This window comes from Nicotiana attenuata, unplaced genomic scaffold, assembly GCF_001879085.1.
Source record: "Nicotiana attenuata strain UT unplaced genomic scaffold, NIATTr2, whole genome shotgun sequence".
Taxonomy (NCBI): domain Eukaryota; kingdom Viridiplantae; phylum Streptophyta; class Magnoliopsida; order Solanales; family Solanaceae; genus Nicotiana; species Nicotiana attenuata.
This window is the reverse complement of record NW_017672205.1, coordinates 11417-27443: the sequence shown is the minus strand read 5'-3', so window position 1 is coordinate 27443 and position 16027 is coordinate 11417. Positions and strand designations below refer to the sequence as shown.

Sequence of the window (16027 nt, the reverse complement as noted above, 5' to 3'; positions counted from 1 at the left end):
ATCATATATAAGTTGAATCCTATTAATAAATCCTTAGATGAGAATGATACTGTGCACCCTAAATTCTCCATGAGGCAGTAGCTATCTTGGTTAGCTAGTATACTAAATCTATAATTATTCTTCGTTGTGTGTCATTATCAATCTTGGGTCAACATTTACTCTGTAATAGTGGTATACATTGATTACATAAGCCCACCTTTTTTTCCTTTTTCTTTTAGTTAATTTATTTCCATGGGAAAAATCTTTATCCATAATTATCATATCAGAAATTTGAGACCAACTCAGCCATCCTTCATGATTTAATTGAAAGTGCAATTTCATCATCTCTCACTTAAAATAAAGTGTCTTTTCCACTTAAAGCTTAAGGGTATTCTTGTCATATTGAATATGGAGAGAATCAACTTTACTCTTTTCATAATCTGAACTTTAAATTTCTGTTAGCCATCCAACGGCTGTTTTTTAAAGTCTGTATAGGAGACTGCTTTACTTCTCTTTATTTTTCTTTTGTTACTTTGCTCAAAGAAGTTCATTACTGTATATATAAACATTAGTTAAAGAAATCCATTTATTTTTAGATAAAAACTTAAATGTGTTCTTCACTTAGAGATAAAAGGAAAAGCAAAGAGAGAAAAGGGGAGGCTTAGCTTCTTCCTTGATCTTGAATACTCACTTTCTTTCTTTTTGAAGATGTTTGATTCTTTAAATCTATCTACACCTGAAGTTTCTCAGATTCCCTTAACTTTTCCTTCCTTTTCCAGAAAATCCATTGTCTCAAAACCTCATAATAAGACCCTTTGTTTCTTCTTCAAGTCCTTCCAAATTCACTTTCTATGAAAAACTTCCAAGAAAATATGTTGCCACTCATTCATATTGTCACACTCTTTACTATTTTAGGCACTTCCTTTTCTTCCTCTTCTGATTTTCTTGCCTTAGTAAGTCTAAAACAAGGTTTTGAGCTCTCAAATCCTGCATTGAGCTCATGGGATACTTCAAATCCTAGCTCAGTTTGTTCTTGGTTAGGAATCAAATGCTACCAAGGCCGAGTTATATCGATAAACTTATCCAATATGGACTTATATGGCTCTGTTTCTCCTGCTATTTCAAGCTTAGATAAGCTTGTAGAGCTCTCAATTGATGGCAATAACTTCACTGGTGAAATCAAGATTGACAACATGAGCAGCCTACAGTCACTCAACATATCAAACAACATATTCAGTGGGAGTCTTGATTGGAACTACTCAAGTTTGTCCAATTTGGAGATTCTTGATGCTTATAACAACAACTTCTCTTCTTTTCTTCCTCTTGGAGTTGTCAACTTGAAGAAACTCAAGTACTTGGATTTGGGTGGCAACTATTTCTATGGCAGAATACCAGAAAGTTATGGTGATTTGATTGAGTTGGAGTACTTGTCACTAGCTGGAAATGACTTGCATGGTAGAATCCCTAAAGAATTAGGGAATCTCACCAACTTAAAAGAGATTTACTTAGGATATTTCAATGTTTTTGTAGGTGGGATTCCTAAGGAATTTGGCAAATTGGAAAATCTTGTTCACATGGATATTTCTAGTTGTGAATTAGATGGTCCAATTCCTCCTGAATTAGGGAACTTGAAATTGTTGAACACACTTTTTCTGCATATTAATCTTCTCTCAGGTCAAATTCCTAAAGAATTAGGCAACCTCACTGGTTTAGTCAATCTTGATCTTTCAGCCAATGCACTTACAGGAGAAATTCCATTTGAGCTCATTAATCTACAACAACTAAGGCTTTTTAACCTATTCATGAACAAATTACATGGTTCTATACCGGATTTCATCGCTGATTTTCCCGAGCTGAAGATTCTTGGTCTTTGGATGAACAACTTCACCGGTATAATCCCCGAGAAGCTAGGCCAAAATGGGAAGCTACAAGAGCTGGATTTGTCATCAAACAAGCTCACTGGTACAATTCCTAAAGACTTGTGTGCCTCAAAGCAACTTAGAATCTTGATTTTACTCAAGAATTTCCTCTTTGGTCCAATTCCAGAGGATTTAGGCACATGTTCAAGTCTAGCTAGGGTGAGATTGGGGCAGAATTACTTGAATGGTAGCATACCAAATGGATTCATTTACATGCCTGAGTTAAACTTAGTTGAGCTGCACAATAACTATTTGTCTGGTACCTTATCAGAAAATAGTAACATTTCCTCAAAGCCAGCCAAATTAGGTCAATTAAATTTATCAAACAATCAACTTTCTGGTTCTTTACCATTTTCACTTTCTAATTTCACTTCCCTTCAAATTCTTTCACTTGGAGGGAACCAATTCTCTGGTCCAATTCCTTCTTCTATAGGTCAACTCTCTCAAGCCTTAAAAATTGACCTGAGTCATAATTTTCTTTCTGGTGAAATACCTCCTGAAATAGGCAATTGTGTCCACTTGACATATCTAGACTTGAGCCAAAATAACATTTCTGGTTCAATTCCAGCTAGAATGTCCGAAATCCGAATCTTGAACTACTTGAACTTGTCAAGAAACCATTTGAATGAGACCATACCAAAGTCAATTGGTACCATGAGAAGTCTCACAACTGCTGATTTCTCATTCAATGATTTATCAGGCAAGCTACCCGAATCAGGCCAATTTGCATACTTCAATGCTACTTCTTTCGCGGGCAATCCTCGACTATGTGGTTCATTATTGAACAACCCTTGTAATTTCACACTATTCACTGATCCACCAGGAAAGTCCGGTGGTGATTTCAAGCTGATATTCGCCCTCGGGTTGTTAATCTGTTCACTAGTCTTTGCAGCTGCAGCTATTATCAAGGCCAAGTCTTTCAAGAAAACAGGCTTGAATTCTTGGAAAATGACAGCATTCCAAAAGGTTGAATTCACTGTTGCGGACGTGCTCGAATGTGTGAAAGATGGAAATGTAATAGGCAGAGGAGGAGCCGGGATTGTGTACCATGGGAAAATGCCAAATGGGGTTGAAATTGCTGTGAAAAAACTGCTTGGTATTGGCAACAACAGTCATGATCATGGTTTCAGAGCCGAGATTCGGACACTAGGCAATATTCGACACAGGAACATCGTAAGACTTGTTGCTTTTTGTTCAAACAAGGAAACAAATCTGCTTGTGTATGAGTACATGAGAAATGGGAGTTTAGGAGAGGCATTGCATGGGAAAAAAGGAGGATTTTTGAGCTGGAATTTGAGGTACAAAATTGCTATAGAAGCTGCTAAAGGATTGTGCTATCTTCACCATGATTGCTCGCCATTGATCGTTCACAGAGATGTTAAATCCAACAACATTTTGCTGAATTCAAACTTTGAAGCTCATGTTGCTGATTTTGGTTTGGCTAAATTCTTGGTAGATGGTGGTGCCTCAGAATGCATGTCTGCAATTGCTGGTTCCTATGGTTACATTGCCCCTGGTACGTTATTTTTGCAATTTTAGACCTGCTTTTTTGGTTTATAGAATAATTACATTATTAGGGAGGGGAGCTTTGCGTAACTGGTAAAGTTGCTGCCATGTGACCAGGAGCCGTGAAAACAGTCTCTTGCAGAAATGCAGGGTAAGACTGCGTACAATAGATCCTTGTGGTCCGGGCCTTTCCCAGACGCGAGCATAGCGGGAGCTTAGTGCATTGGACTGTCCTTTTTAGAATAATTACATTATTAGGTGATCTAAAAGATAATTACGTGTTATTAAGACAAACTATCTACAATAACATGTTAAGATATATTGAGAGTGAAATCTTTAAATTGTTGTGTACAAAGCCAGTACTTGGTTAGTTAATGTAGTTAGGTATTTAGAAATTGCTACTACACTGACAAAGTCATTCTTGCATGGTCGTACTAATAATGTCAATAATTCTTGAGCCGACTGCTTTTCAATTCAGTTTTCCTCACTACTAGACTAAGTACTACAGTAGTTATGAATGAATAAATAAATAAATAAAATTCATTTAGGACGAAAGTTTTACTACATTTTCTTTCTTGGTTTGGAGTTTGATCCACAAGAGACAAAGGGAAAAAGGTTAGGTGGTGGCAGGAAACTACTTAAAATGTTTGCAATTAGAAACGGCGTCGTAATAGTATTGCTTCGTTGGGCTAAAGTGACAGGCCCAAGATCACCCGTGATTCAAGGCAGCGAAAGAAGAAGAAGTTTTAGGGCTCTCTTGGAATTTTTTGGGTAATCGAAACGTATCAAGGTCCACGTTTTACGAGAGCGGAAGAGGACTAGATTATAACTTAATTTCTGGGGTAAATTTTAAAAATAGACAGATTTACAACTGGTCGTTCAAAAATAGTCCAATTTTAAAAGTAATCGAAATTTAGCTACTTTTATATAAAGATAAATCTGAGCGAAAACACTGTTCAAAACCCGAAAAATACTCCAGTATATTATGCTGGAGTTCCAGCATAAGTATACTTGAACTCCAGCATATTATACTGGGGTTCCAGAATAAGTATGCTGGAACTCCAACATAATATGATGGAGTTCCAGCATAAGTACACTAGAACTCCAGCATAATTTATTGGAGTTCCAGCAAGTATATTGGTCCAGTATAATATACTGGAATTTGGAGCACCGGTGCTCCAGTCTCCAGTATATTATACTGGAGCCAACAAAGTATACCGGTCCAGCATAATATGCTGGAGTTCATACACAAGTGCACCGAACTCCAGTATATTATGCTGGACCGGTCTCTATTGCAGCAAAATAGTGACTATTTTTCATTGACTTGGTAAACGCTGGCTATTTTTGATTGACCAGTCCGAAAGCTGGCTATACCGTGCTATTTTTACTTGATCTTAACTCACGGTAGTGTTATCTTGAAATGAATTCTCATTGAAATAAATCAACTGAAAGCAACCCACTCATTAATCTAATTCAATTGAAGAAAGATTCTTAAGTCTTCAATATTCTGGCAGCCCACATAAGTCAACTTCCAAATTTACCTTGATTTGTATACTTTATCTCCAAGTAACTCCATAGTTATACACTCCCGCATGCAATCTCAAATCTTAGGAAAGTTGAATCACTCTCGAACATCGTAGCTTGCTTTAGGTGCGATTNTATATATATATACACTCAATCAAAAAGATTATAATATTATGTTATTTTCTAGTTTATCCAATTTTGCAGGTTACTTTTACTCAGAAACAGAGCTAGCATTTAAAAATTTACGGGATCTAGACGTCCAACGAACCTATAACTTGTTTTATTTATTGAGTTCACAATTATGCATTCATATAGAGATATATCACAAATTTTCTAATACAGGTATAAGATCTAAATAAAAGTTATTGGATTTGTCCGAATCTGTACATAATGATAATTCATAAAATTTAAAATTTGTAAGGCAGAAGAAGGTATAGAGTGAAGTCACTAGAGTATACTACTAGTTCCAAGATGCATAATCAATCATATTTGCTTCTATGATTTTTACTTTAATTAATACTGTTCTTTTCCCTCTTTCTATTTTTTGTTGTTGCAGAATATGCATATACTTTGAGAGTAGATGAAAAGAGCGACGTGTATAGTTTTGGTGTGGTTCTATTGGAGCTAATCACAGGGCGTCGTCCAGTAGGAGAATTCGGAGACGGAGTGGACATAGTACAATGGAGCAAGAGAGTAACAAATTGCAAAAGAGAACAAGTGACACATATCGTAGATCCAAGACTAACTACAGTGCCACAAGATGAAGCCATGCATTTGTTCTTCATTGCCATGCTTTGCATTCAAGAAAATAGCGTAGAACGTCCAACCATGAGAGAAGTCATTCAAATGTTATCAGAGTTTCCGCGACAATCACCTGAGTATCAACCATCTTCTTCATCTGTGGTTTTTCAAAAGGTAAAGAGCCTTGAGAATGACCAAAGTTGTCCAAAGATTCGGAAAGAACTTTTGGTTTAACCAATTTTCGTTTATAAGTAAAAGTATTAGATTTTAGTTTGTTTTTTAATGGTCCTTTGGTAGGTGGTTAAGTTCTCTACTGTACTGCTTTATAAGTTGTAACTTCTTATTCTTTCTACTTGTTATTAAGATAGGTTTTTGTGGCTGAGAGAAGTAGGAAAATAATTAGTACTATAGTAGTTAGTGGATTTTGATTCTTAATTAGGGGTTGGGGTGTTAATTTCTTGGCAAAGGCAAGCAGGCACAATTAAGTTGGTTCTGAATGCTTATTTGTATCATAGTGTTATACAAGGTATATATTGTTCTTTTTACGTGTGAATTCAGAATTGTTTCTTCAATATTCAATAGGACATACTACATAATTAAGTTGATAATATAGTGTTTGACCTAGAGTTAGAAGTTTGTGAGTTGGAATTTATTAGTATCTCTCCCTGCCAAAATAAGAGAGACCCCGAGTATTAACAAATTATGAAAGTTGTCTTGCTGCTGTCTTTATGTCTAATTAGGAAAGATCACTTGATTACTCATCAATATGAAAAAATGATCAAAAACAAATTAAATGTTGAATTATTTGGCTGTCAATGAAAAGTGAACTTGGAGCGGGAACCTTGCAGTTTTAAGACGTCAGGCTTTTTAATTATTGGCAACATGAGAAGTAACTATAACAATAACTTTCTATCAACTCGATCTCCAATTATTCTAGAGTGTAAGTTCAGCGATGCGTCGAGAAAGCGGACATGAACGCGAGGCTTGACTCATAAGTCATCCCTAAGAGAGGAAGTTTCAAGTAGTTGGGTCAATTATCCAGGTGTGGATGAAATGGAAGTTAGCATCTAGAGTACTGTGTGGCAAGAAAGTGCCACCGAAACTTAAAGGCAAGTTCTATAGAGCGATGGTTAGACCGATCATGTTGTATGGGGCTGAGTGTTGGGCAGCCAAGAATTCTCACACCCAGAAGATGAAAGTGGCAGAAATGAGGATGTTGTCACGACCCAATTTAGAATCGTGACCGGCGCTTAGGAGCAAGTGCTCCCAAGAAAGCCTTATCGGTATTTTACAGAAAAACGGACAGAGTTTCTCCTGTTTTTGAACTATTTTGTCACAACCCGGATTTCCCACCCTCGAGAGTCGTGATTGCCCCTACTGATGAGAGCTAGGCAAGCCAACCCTTAACTACCTTTAGCATTAACCAATTTGCTTCTTTTAAACAATTATCGATAATATCATGAAAACAGCGGAACAAAGTAAATAAGCGGAAGTCTTAAATTAAAGAATCTGAATAACAATGCGGAAACTCAACATAAACCTCTACCCAAGAACTGGTGTCACATACTCACGAACTACTAAGAGTGCTAAATACAACCGTTTGAAAGAAAATATAACTGTTTGTCTCGAAATACATGAGATAACAGACTGAAATAAAAGATAGAAGAGACGTCGGGCATGCGGACGCCTGCAAGGCTACCTCGGTGTCTCGCTGGACTGAAGGCTAACTCCCGCGCTACTACTGCGCATCGTATGCTGCTCCGGTACCTGGATCTGTGCAAAAGAGCACAGAGTGTAGCATCAGCACAACCGACCCCATGTGCTGGTAAGTGTCTGGCCTAATCCCGGCAAGGTAGTGACGAGGCTAGGACCAGACCACCAAATAAACCTGTACAGTGACATGATATACAACGGAAAGTAAAGCAGGAATAAACAAGTAGAGGTGGGAGGGGGAAACATGCTCCGGGGAATAACAGGTAAAAACAGAATATCAAGAGAACTATAAATTAAATGTTGAATTATTTGGTTGTCAATGAAAAGTGAACTTGGAGCGGGAACCTTGCAGTTTAAAGACGTCAGGATTTTTAATTATTGGCAACATAAGAAGTAATTATAACAATAACTTTCTATCAACTCGATCTCCAATTATTCTAGAGTGTAAGTTCAGCGATGCGTCGGGGAAGCGGACGTGGACGTAAGGCTTGACTCACAAGTCATCCTTAAGAGAGGAAGTTTCAAGTAGCTTGGGTCAATTATCCAGGTGTGGATGAAATGGAGGTTAGCATCTGGAGTACCGTGTGACAAGAAAGTGCCACCGAAACTTAAAGGCAAGTTCTATAGAGCGGTGGTTAGACCGGTCATGTTGTATGGGGCTGAGTGTTGGGCAGACAAGAATTCTCATACCCAGAAGATGAAAGTGGCAGAAATGAGGATGATGTCACGACCCAATTTAGAATCGTGACCGGTGCTTAGGAGCAAGTGCTCCCAAGAAAGCCTTATCAGTATTTTACAGAAAAACGGATAGAGTTTTCCATGTTTTTGAACTATCCCCAAAAAATCTTGTCTCAAAATCAACAACCAACTATCCTAATATCAAACCGGAGAATCAACAACTTATCAATTAACCAAAATAAGTCTCCACCATTACTAATCAATTCACTAACAACCAGAAATACTAATTTATCTTCAAATTCGATAAGAAAGTTCAATACTCATCATAAGTCTATAATAACGAAAAAATACTCATGATACTAAAAGAATAACTATGGAGCGACTCTAAGAGTTCCAAAAAATACCATAACAATAAATAAAATCTCTGCCCACACGAACAAGTGTTAGGCTCACCAAGAAATATCAACATTTGCGCTCTAATCAATGAAATCCTCGTCTGCGTCAACTGCCGTCTCTGGAAAGAAATAGCGAGGAGTGAGTCACTAGCTCATTGAGCAATAACACTTAGCACAACCATTTTTATTGGGGACAAGTCAGAAAACATGCTAGTATATTAAACACAAAATATCATAAAAATGCCCTTTCAGAAATAATAAATAATTTCTAGTCTTATCATGTTTTTTCTTGTAGTATAATACAATTGACAATTCAGTAATAAGCTCGATAATTGTATGGTTCAAAATCCGACTGAGGAAATTTATCACGAAGAGGTGATTATCATGAGCAATTTGTAACTTATCATGGGCAATTTGGCCGAAGTCAACCAGTGATCAACGGAACGAGTTGCCAAGCAGTCAACCACGGCCGAGGTCGAGTAGAGCATATAGTAGTAACGACTAGTTTTGTATTGGGATCTTCAGAGGGAATATTCTCTTAAATATTCTCTATGTTTGTACTTTTAGGGTTCTTTGGGAATATCTCATATAAATAAAAGGAGAGATAAGACAAAGGGCATGTAATATCATATATGATAAGAACACTTTTGAAAAGTAAGCTCTCTAGATAAATACAAAGAACAACTTTCTGGAGAGATTCGACCTTTTTGGATTATCTATTATCATTTCCACCAGATCCAAGAAAGTGCTCAATATTCTCTTATATTCTTGTCATTCATCATTGTCATAGGGAAGAATTATTCACCTCATCAATATTTGGTGAATTTTTCTCCTTAATTACATTTATTGCCATTTGTTATTATTTAATACTTGATACTTTATGCACATTATTACATTCGACTCATTTATTGCTTGCACATTAATTCCGTTTCTTCATTGCTCACACCTTTCGTACTGTCAACCCAAGATCTGAAGTTATTAGCTTTAACTAGGATTAACTCTCCTTAATAACTGATTAATTAGTTTAACCAAAGATTATCATCTTTTGGTCAAACAATTTGGCGTCGACTGTGAGGACTTTTTAGTTAAAATCCTAGTTTCTTTCAAATCTAAAAGAAAACAACACAAAACCTTGTCTCTTTTTGCGTGCATAGTTGAACATGGCAGGTAATGGAGAGGAAAGAATGAAGGAAGTAGCCAGTCTTATTAACAGCCTCCTAAACAACATCAGCGAAGCCGATGGAACAGATACTGAGGACGTGACACCAAACGCCTCCCCCAGGCGGAGTGGTTCACCCCTCCCTCACGGCAGCATCACAGCCTCACACGGTAAAGGGGCCTCTACATCCACAACGGAAGAGGCACCACCGGTGGTGAAAAAGCTGCTCGAGGCATGGTTGACAAACACGCTGACCAGCATTCTCGACAAGCCCGCCCAAAGGACGAACAGAGAAGATGCAAGAGTCTGCGTCGCACCAGTGACAGACGAGCAGCACGGCCCTCCTCTTGTGATAGGTATTACTCACAACGTTAGTAATACAGGTAACGACACCCTCACAACCATTTTGAGGAAGATGGAGAACGAGAATAAAATGCTCCGTGACCAAATGAAAGAGCACCAAGAAAGGGTAGACAAAATACCAGGTGCCCCAAAACTCTTACCAAAAAGGGACGCGGGTCGGTTTGTTGAGCAACCATACAGTGACGAAGCTCACCACACGCCATACCTAAAACCTTCAAAATGTTGCCGTACTTGAAAATATACGATGGCACGACGGACCCTAAGGATCATGTGACGCACTATGTCACTGCAGTAAAAGGCAACGACCTCGCAAAGAACAAGTGTCTTCCATATTACTGAAGACCTTTGGTGAAACCCTCACCGGGGGAGCACTGACAGCTACCTGCACGTTCCACAGAGACGTTCGAGGAAATAGCCGACAAGTTTGTAACTGCCCATGCCGGGGCTAAGAAAGTAGAGGCAAGGGTGAATGACATATTTTCCATTAAACAATCACCCGGTGAAGGACTAAGAGATTTCCACGCCCGATTCGATTGTGTGAGGATGACCTTACCAAATGTATCAGAGGGAATGGCAGTAGCAGCATTCCAGAATGGGTTAAACAGGAGCAGTTCGAGGGCGACCAGAAAATATTGAGCTGACTCATGAAATATCCCCCAACCACTTGGGACGAGATACACAACGCCTACTGCGCCGAAGTGCAAGCTGACGAGGACGAACTCAATGGTCCAACTCAACGACTAACCTCAGTCCAAATAGAATCCAGGAAAGACCGAAGAAATGACAATAGAAAGGACCATGCAGGCCCGCGACCCAACCGTGAAAGACATCGACCATATGTCAGAGCGTCATACCACCTCCCTATCATGGCAACGGCCGATCTAGGCCGCCAACAGGGACTCACCGAAGCGAAAGAGGTATGCCTCCACTACTATCTGCCCACAATTTCTGTGTTTCTCCCTTAGAAATAGTCTACGCGCTGGAGAAGCTCGGCCCAAAACTGAAGTGGCCGCAGAAGATGAGGTCCGACCCAAACACCAGAAAGTCAAATGCCCTCTGCGAATTCCATCAGGAACGGGGCCACAAAACCGAGGACTGCATTGCTCTATGGCAAGAGGTCGTGAACATGCTTCACCAAGGACATCAGAAAGAACTTTTGAGCGATTGAGGAAGGGCAAACTTTGATCGAGGACGTGAATAGCATCAGGGTCCACCAAAACTGCCCTTCCTAACTCGAACCATCCAAATGATCATCGGGGGAGGCGACGACGCGTCAAGAAACAACGTAAAATCACGACCACCCACAAGCTGAAACGGTCAATCACTCATGAACGGTATGATGAACTCGAAGAGAGTATCATCTTCGATAAGGCGGATACCCACAATTTGGTCTTTACTCATTATGATGCCCTTATTATTACTTTACGCGTCTTAGATACTAGCGTAAAATGTATTATGGTCGATGATGTGAGTAGGATAGTGCCACGTTGCATCACACTGACGGGTTCTAACAATGCAGTTGAGCGGACATCTAGAGAAATCACGCTACCCGTCCTAGCCGGCTACGTCACTTTCGAGACAACGTTCCACATCATGGACCAAGATACGGCGTACAACTCCATCATAGGTCGGCCCTGGATACACGCCATGAAAGTCGTCCCCTCCAACTTATATCAAGTCACCAAATTTCCCACCCCTTGGGGGGTATTCAGCATCTGAGGAGAGCAACGCACTACGCGAGAGTGCTATAGCATTTCCCAAGACTGCACACACACCCAACAATTGAAAGCCAAAGCCGAGGCAACATAGAAATTAAAAAGGTTGAGGCCAGGTGATTACGAAGGGAAAGATGTCATCAGAGACCCCAAAATCGTAGAGGGCACAGGGTCGACCGTAGAGGATCTCGAACCTGTATAACTCGACAAAGACGACCACAGCAAAAATGATGCGGTCCACGAGGAGGTTGAAAAAATGCTGGAAAACGGCTTTATCAGAGAATCAAAGTACCCTCAATGGGTAGCCAACATGGTCATGGTGAAAAAGAAGAATGGGAAATGGCAGATGTGCGTAGACTTCATTGATCTGAACAAAGCTTGCCCGAAAGACTCATTCCCACTACCCCATATTGACCAGCTAATTGACGCAATGGCCGAGCACGAGCTATTAAGCTTCTTGGACGCCTACTCGGGCTACAACCATATCCTCATGGAGGAGGAAGACCAAGAAAAAACCACGTTCATCACTCATCAGGGGACGTACTACTACAAAGTGATGTCTTCCGGACTGAAAAATGCGGGGGCGATGTATTAGAGGTTGGTGACAAAAATGTTCAAAGGCCAGCTCGGCAAAACCATGGAAGTCTACATCGACGACATGTCGGTCAAGTCAAAAAGGAAAGAGGATCATATCGACCACTTGAAAGAGGCCTTCAACATACTCAGACGATATGGTATGAAATTGAACCCGACAAGTGCGCCTTCGGCGTAACCTCGGGAAAGTTCCTTGGCTTCTTGGTATCACAACGAGGCATCGAGGTCAACCCTGACCAAATCAAAGCTATAGAAGGAATACCGGAGAACCTAACAGGTAAGAAACAGGTAGAGAAGCTGACCGACCGCATAGCCGCCCTATCGAGATTCATCTTACGGTCCTCCAACAGATGCCATAAATTTTTTAGTATACTCAAGAAAGATAATGGACTCCAATGGAACTCCGAGTGCGTCAAAGCCTTGAAAGAATTAAAGGCGTACCTATCTTCACCCCCATTGCTCGCTAAGGCGGAACCTGGGGAACGTCTTATCATTTATGTGGCCGTGAGTGCGGTCCTGGCCCGAGAAAACAAAGGTACCCACACCTCGAGAATCTAGCCCTGGATTTGGTCGTGGCTTCACGAAAGCTTAGACCCTATTTCCAGTGTTGCCCCATCTCGGTGGTCACGACCTTTCCCCTAAGGAGTATTCTGCACAAACCCGAGCTGTCGGACAGGTTGGCCAAATGGGCCATAGAATTGAGCGAGCATGATATAACCTATCAACCACGAATGACGATAAAGTCTCAAGTGCTTGCCGACTGTTGCCGAATTCAGCACAAAAATAATGCCTTAAGTCGAAAAAGAAGCCGCTCGTACCTCCCCCAAAATACACCACCTATGGTTTTTGTATACTGATGGCGCCTCTAACGTATCGGGATCGGGACTGGGACTCGTGCTCGAGGCCCAACAGGCGAAGTAATTCACCAGTCCATAAGATGCCCATATATGACTAACAACGAAGCTGAGTACGAGGCCGTGACTGTAGGGCTAAAGTTAGCACTCAAGTACGGAGCGAAGCAAGTCATCCTACGATGCGACTCTCAGCTCGTCGTTAATCAACTCACAGGGACTTCCCAAATCAAGGAGCAAAGACTACAAAAATACCAGGCCGAGATCAGCAAGCTGTTACTCGAGTTCGACGAATGCCAGCTCGACCAAATCGCTCAAACACAGAATATCGAAGCAGATGGCCTTGCCAAACTGGCACGGCTACTAAAAGCATCACCGGAGAAGGAAACGTGGTCACTCCCCTCCACTCGTCGATCGATCAAATCGAGGTACGAACTATAAACCTAACTTGGGACTGGCACAACCGTATTGTCACATATTTGCAGCACGGAGTGCTTCCAGACGACAAAAAAGAAGCCAAGAAGCTGTGAATGCAGGCGGCCAGGTATAGCTTCATCTACAACGACTTGTACAAAAGAACGTATGGCGGGCCACTAGCAAAATGCTTAGGCCCAAACCAGATGCGACGCATTCTGGAGGAAGTCCACGAAGGTCACTACGGAGCTCATACCGGCAATCGAGCCCTTGTCAGATGCCTCGTACGAGCAAGTTACTACTGGACCACAATGAAAACAGAGGCCGTCGACTTCGTTAAAAATGCGAACAATGCCAAAGATACACCCCCATGATACACCAAGCGGGCGAGCACCTCCACTCAGTCACCTCGCCTTGACCTTTCATCAAATGGTAGATGGACATCGTCGGACCCCTCCTAGCGGGACGAGGTAATGTACGATTTCTTTTAGTTTTAACAGACTATTTTCCAAGTGGGTGGAAGCAGGTGCATTCGCCCAAATACGCGAGCAAGAAGTGATCGCCTTCATATGGAGAAATATCGTGTGTTGTTTCGGCCTCCCCAAAGAAATCAGTTGTGATAACGGGCCTCAATTCACTGGAAAATAGATCGTCGAGTTCTTCGAGAAATGGCATATCAAAAGAATACTCTCCACGCCATATCATCCCGCGGGCAATCGGCAAGCGGAGTCCTCCAACAAGTCAGTTAAATATCATGAAGAAGAAGCTCGAGAACGCCAAGGGACTATGGTCAGAGTTGCTGCTGGAAGTGCTATGGGCATACCGCACAACGCCAAAATCAAGCATAGGAGAAACACCGTACTCGTTGGTCTATGGGACGGGTGCAATAATATCGGTCGAGGTCGGAGAACCAAGTCTAAGGTACTCACACGAAAGCGGGCCAAAACACAACGAAAGCAGGAGGCAAGACCTCGGTGAGGCTGAAGAATGGAGAGACATGGCTTACATAAGGATTATCGCCCAGAAACAATAGGCAGAGCGATACTACAAAAAAAAAGCCAAGATCAGAGCGCTCAAAATCGGGGACTACTTACTCAAAGCCAAAACACAGGCAAGAAAGGACCCACAAGAAAGAAAGCTAGGGACTAATTGGTATGGACCATACAAAACTACGATGGCAACAAGCAAAAGGTCGTTCCAACTAGAAGCGATGGAAGGAAAACTACTTCCAAACAACTGACATCGCCCACCTCAAGTACTTCAACTTCTAAGGAAAGATGTTCTCCGAGCTGCACTCTTTTTCCCTCACCTGAGTTTTTTCCCAATGGGGTTTCCTCGGGGAGGTTTTTAACGAGGCGACAAGGAGGACATTTCAAAGTTAAAGCACGAGCAGGTGAGAATACAAGTTAGCAAGTTCATTGCTCGACCCCTCAAACACTTATCCAGGTCAACGCATAAAGGGACTAGGTAAACTGGGACTGAAACACCATCCCGAAAAACATGTAAACTTCTCCAATGTATATATGTAAGCAAAGCATACAAGCACATGATGTTCGCCTATGTATCCACCAAGTTTTAACACCACACCAATCAAGATACTCACATTCGACCTCGCTCGAATAAAATCACATTCGACCTTGTTCGAATTAATTAAGAGTGACATTCGACCTCGTTCGAATTAATTAAAGAGTAACATTCGACCTCGCTCAAATCAACTCACATTCGACCTCATTCGAATTAATTAAGAGTAACATTCGACCTCGCTCGAATCAACTCACATTCGACCTTGTTGGTATTAATTAAGATTAATATTCGACCTCGCTCGAATCAATTCACATTCGACCTCGTTCGAATTAATTAAGAGTAACATTCGACCTTGTTCGAATTAATTAAGAGTAAGACCTCGCTCGAATCAACTCACATTCGACCTCGCTTGAATCAACTCACTTTTAACCTCGTTCGAATTAATTAAGACACTAACATTCGACCTCGTTCGAATTAGTCAAGAGTAACATTTGACCTCACTCAAATCAACTCACATTCGACCTACCTCGAATTTCATTCACAGTTAACCTCGTCTGAATTAATTAAGGCGACCTTTAACTTTACTCGAACTAATCAAAGACACACTCGGCCATGTTCGAGTTAACGCCTACCAACAGTTCTTTTAAGTCAGGTCAATCAATCGAGGAAAAATTTCAAGGGAAAAATAAAAGACTCAGAAATAAAAAACAAAAGTAGCATTCCAAATCAAAAAGGTATCTTACAAGGGCCGAACAGACGCTCAAAAAAGCATAAAAATATAAAAAATCCATCAGCGGCATCGTCCCCTCCATCATCACCGCCATCATCACCGTCATCATCCCCGCCATCATCCTTGCCGATCGAGTACGCGTCATCGTACCAAGCACCTTGCTCGATTCTGCCAAGCTCGTACTCGTCGTTGCCCACCTGTGGCATGGTGGGATCATAACCA

The 16027-nt window shown here is 41.0% G+C and overlaps 1 protein-coding gene across 1 annotated transcript; it reads left to right on the top strand.

Moving 5' to 3' along the window:
- Nucleotides 1–495: 495 nt before the first annotated feature.
- On the top strand, nucleotides 496–6222 carry LOC109212311 (leucine-rich repeat receptor-like serine/threonine-protein kinase BAM3). Its single transcript, XM_019375940.1, has 2 exons — nucleotides 496–3414; nucleotides 5485–6222. Exons 1-2 carry the CDS (start codon nucleotides 831–833, stop codon nucleotides 5901–5903), a joined length of 3003 nt encoding a protein of 1000 aa, XP_019231485.1. The 5' UTR covers nucleotides 496–830; the 3' UTR covers nucleotides 5904–6222.
- The last annotated feature ends 9805 nt before the right edge of the window (nucleotides 6223–16027 follow it).

Excerpts from the sequence above, each read along its gene's own strand:
- LOC109212311 (XM_019375940.1), top strand. The coding sequence starts at position 831 with ATGAAAAACTTCCAAGAAAATATGTTGCCACTCATTCATATTGTCACA. Across the intron at positions 3,415-5,484 it reads CTATGGTTACATTGCCCCTG|AATATGCATATACTTTGAGA; the intron begins GTACGTTATTTT and ends TTGTTGTTGCAG.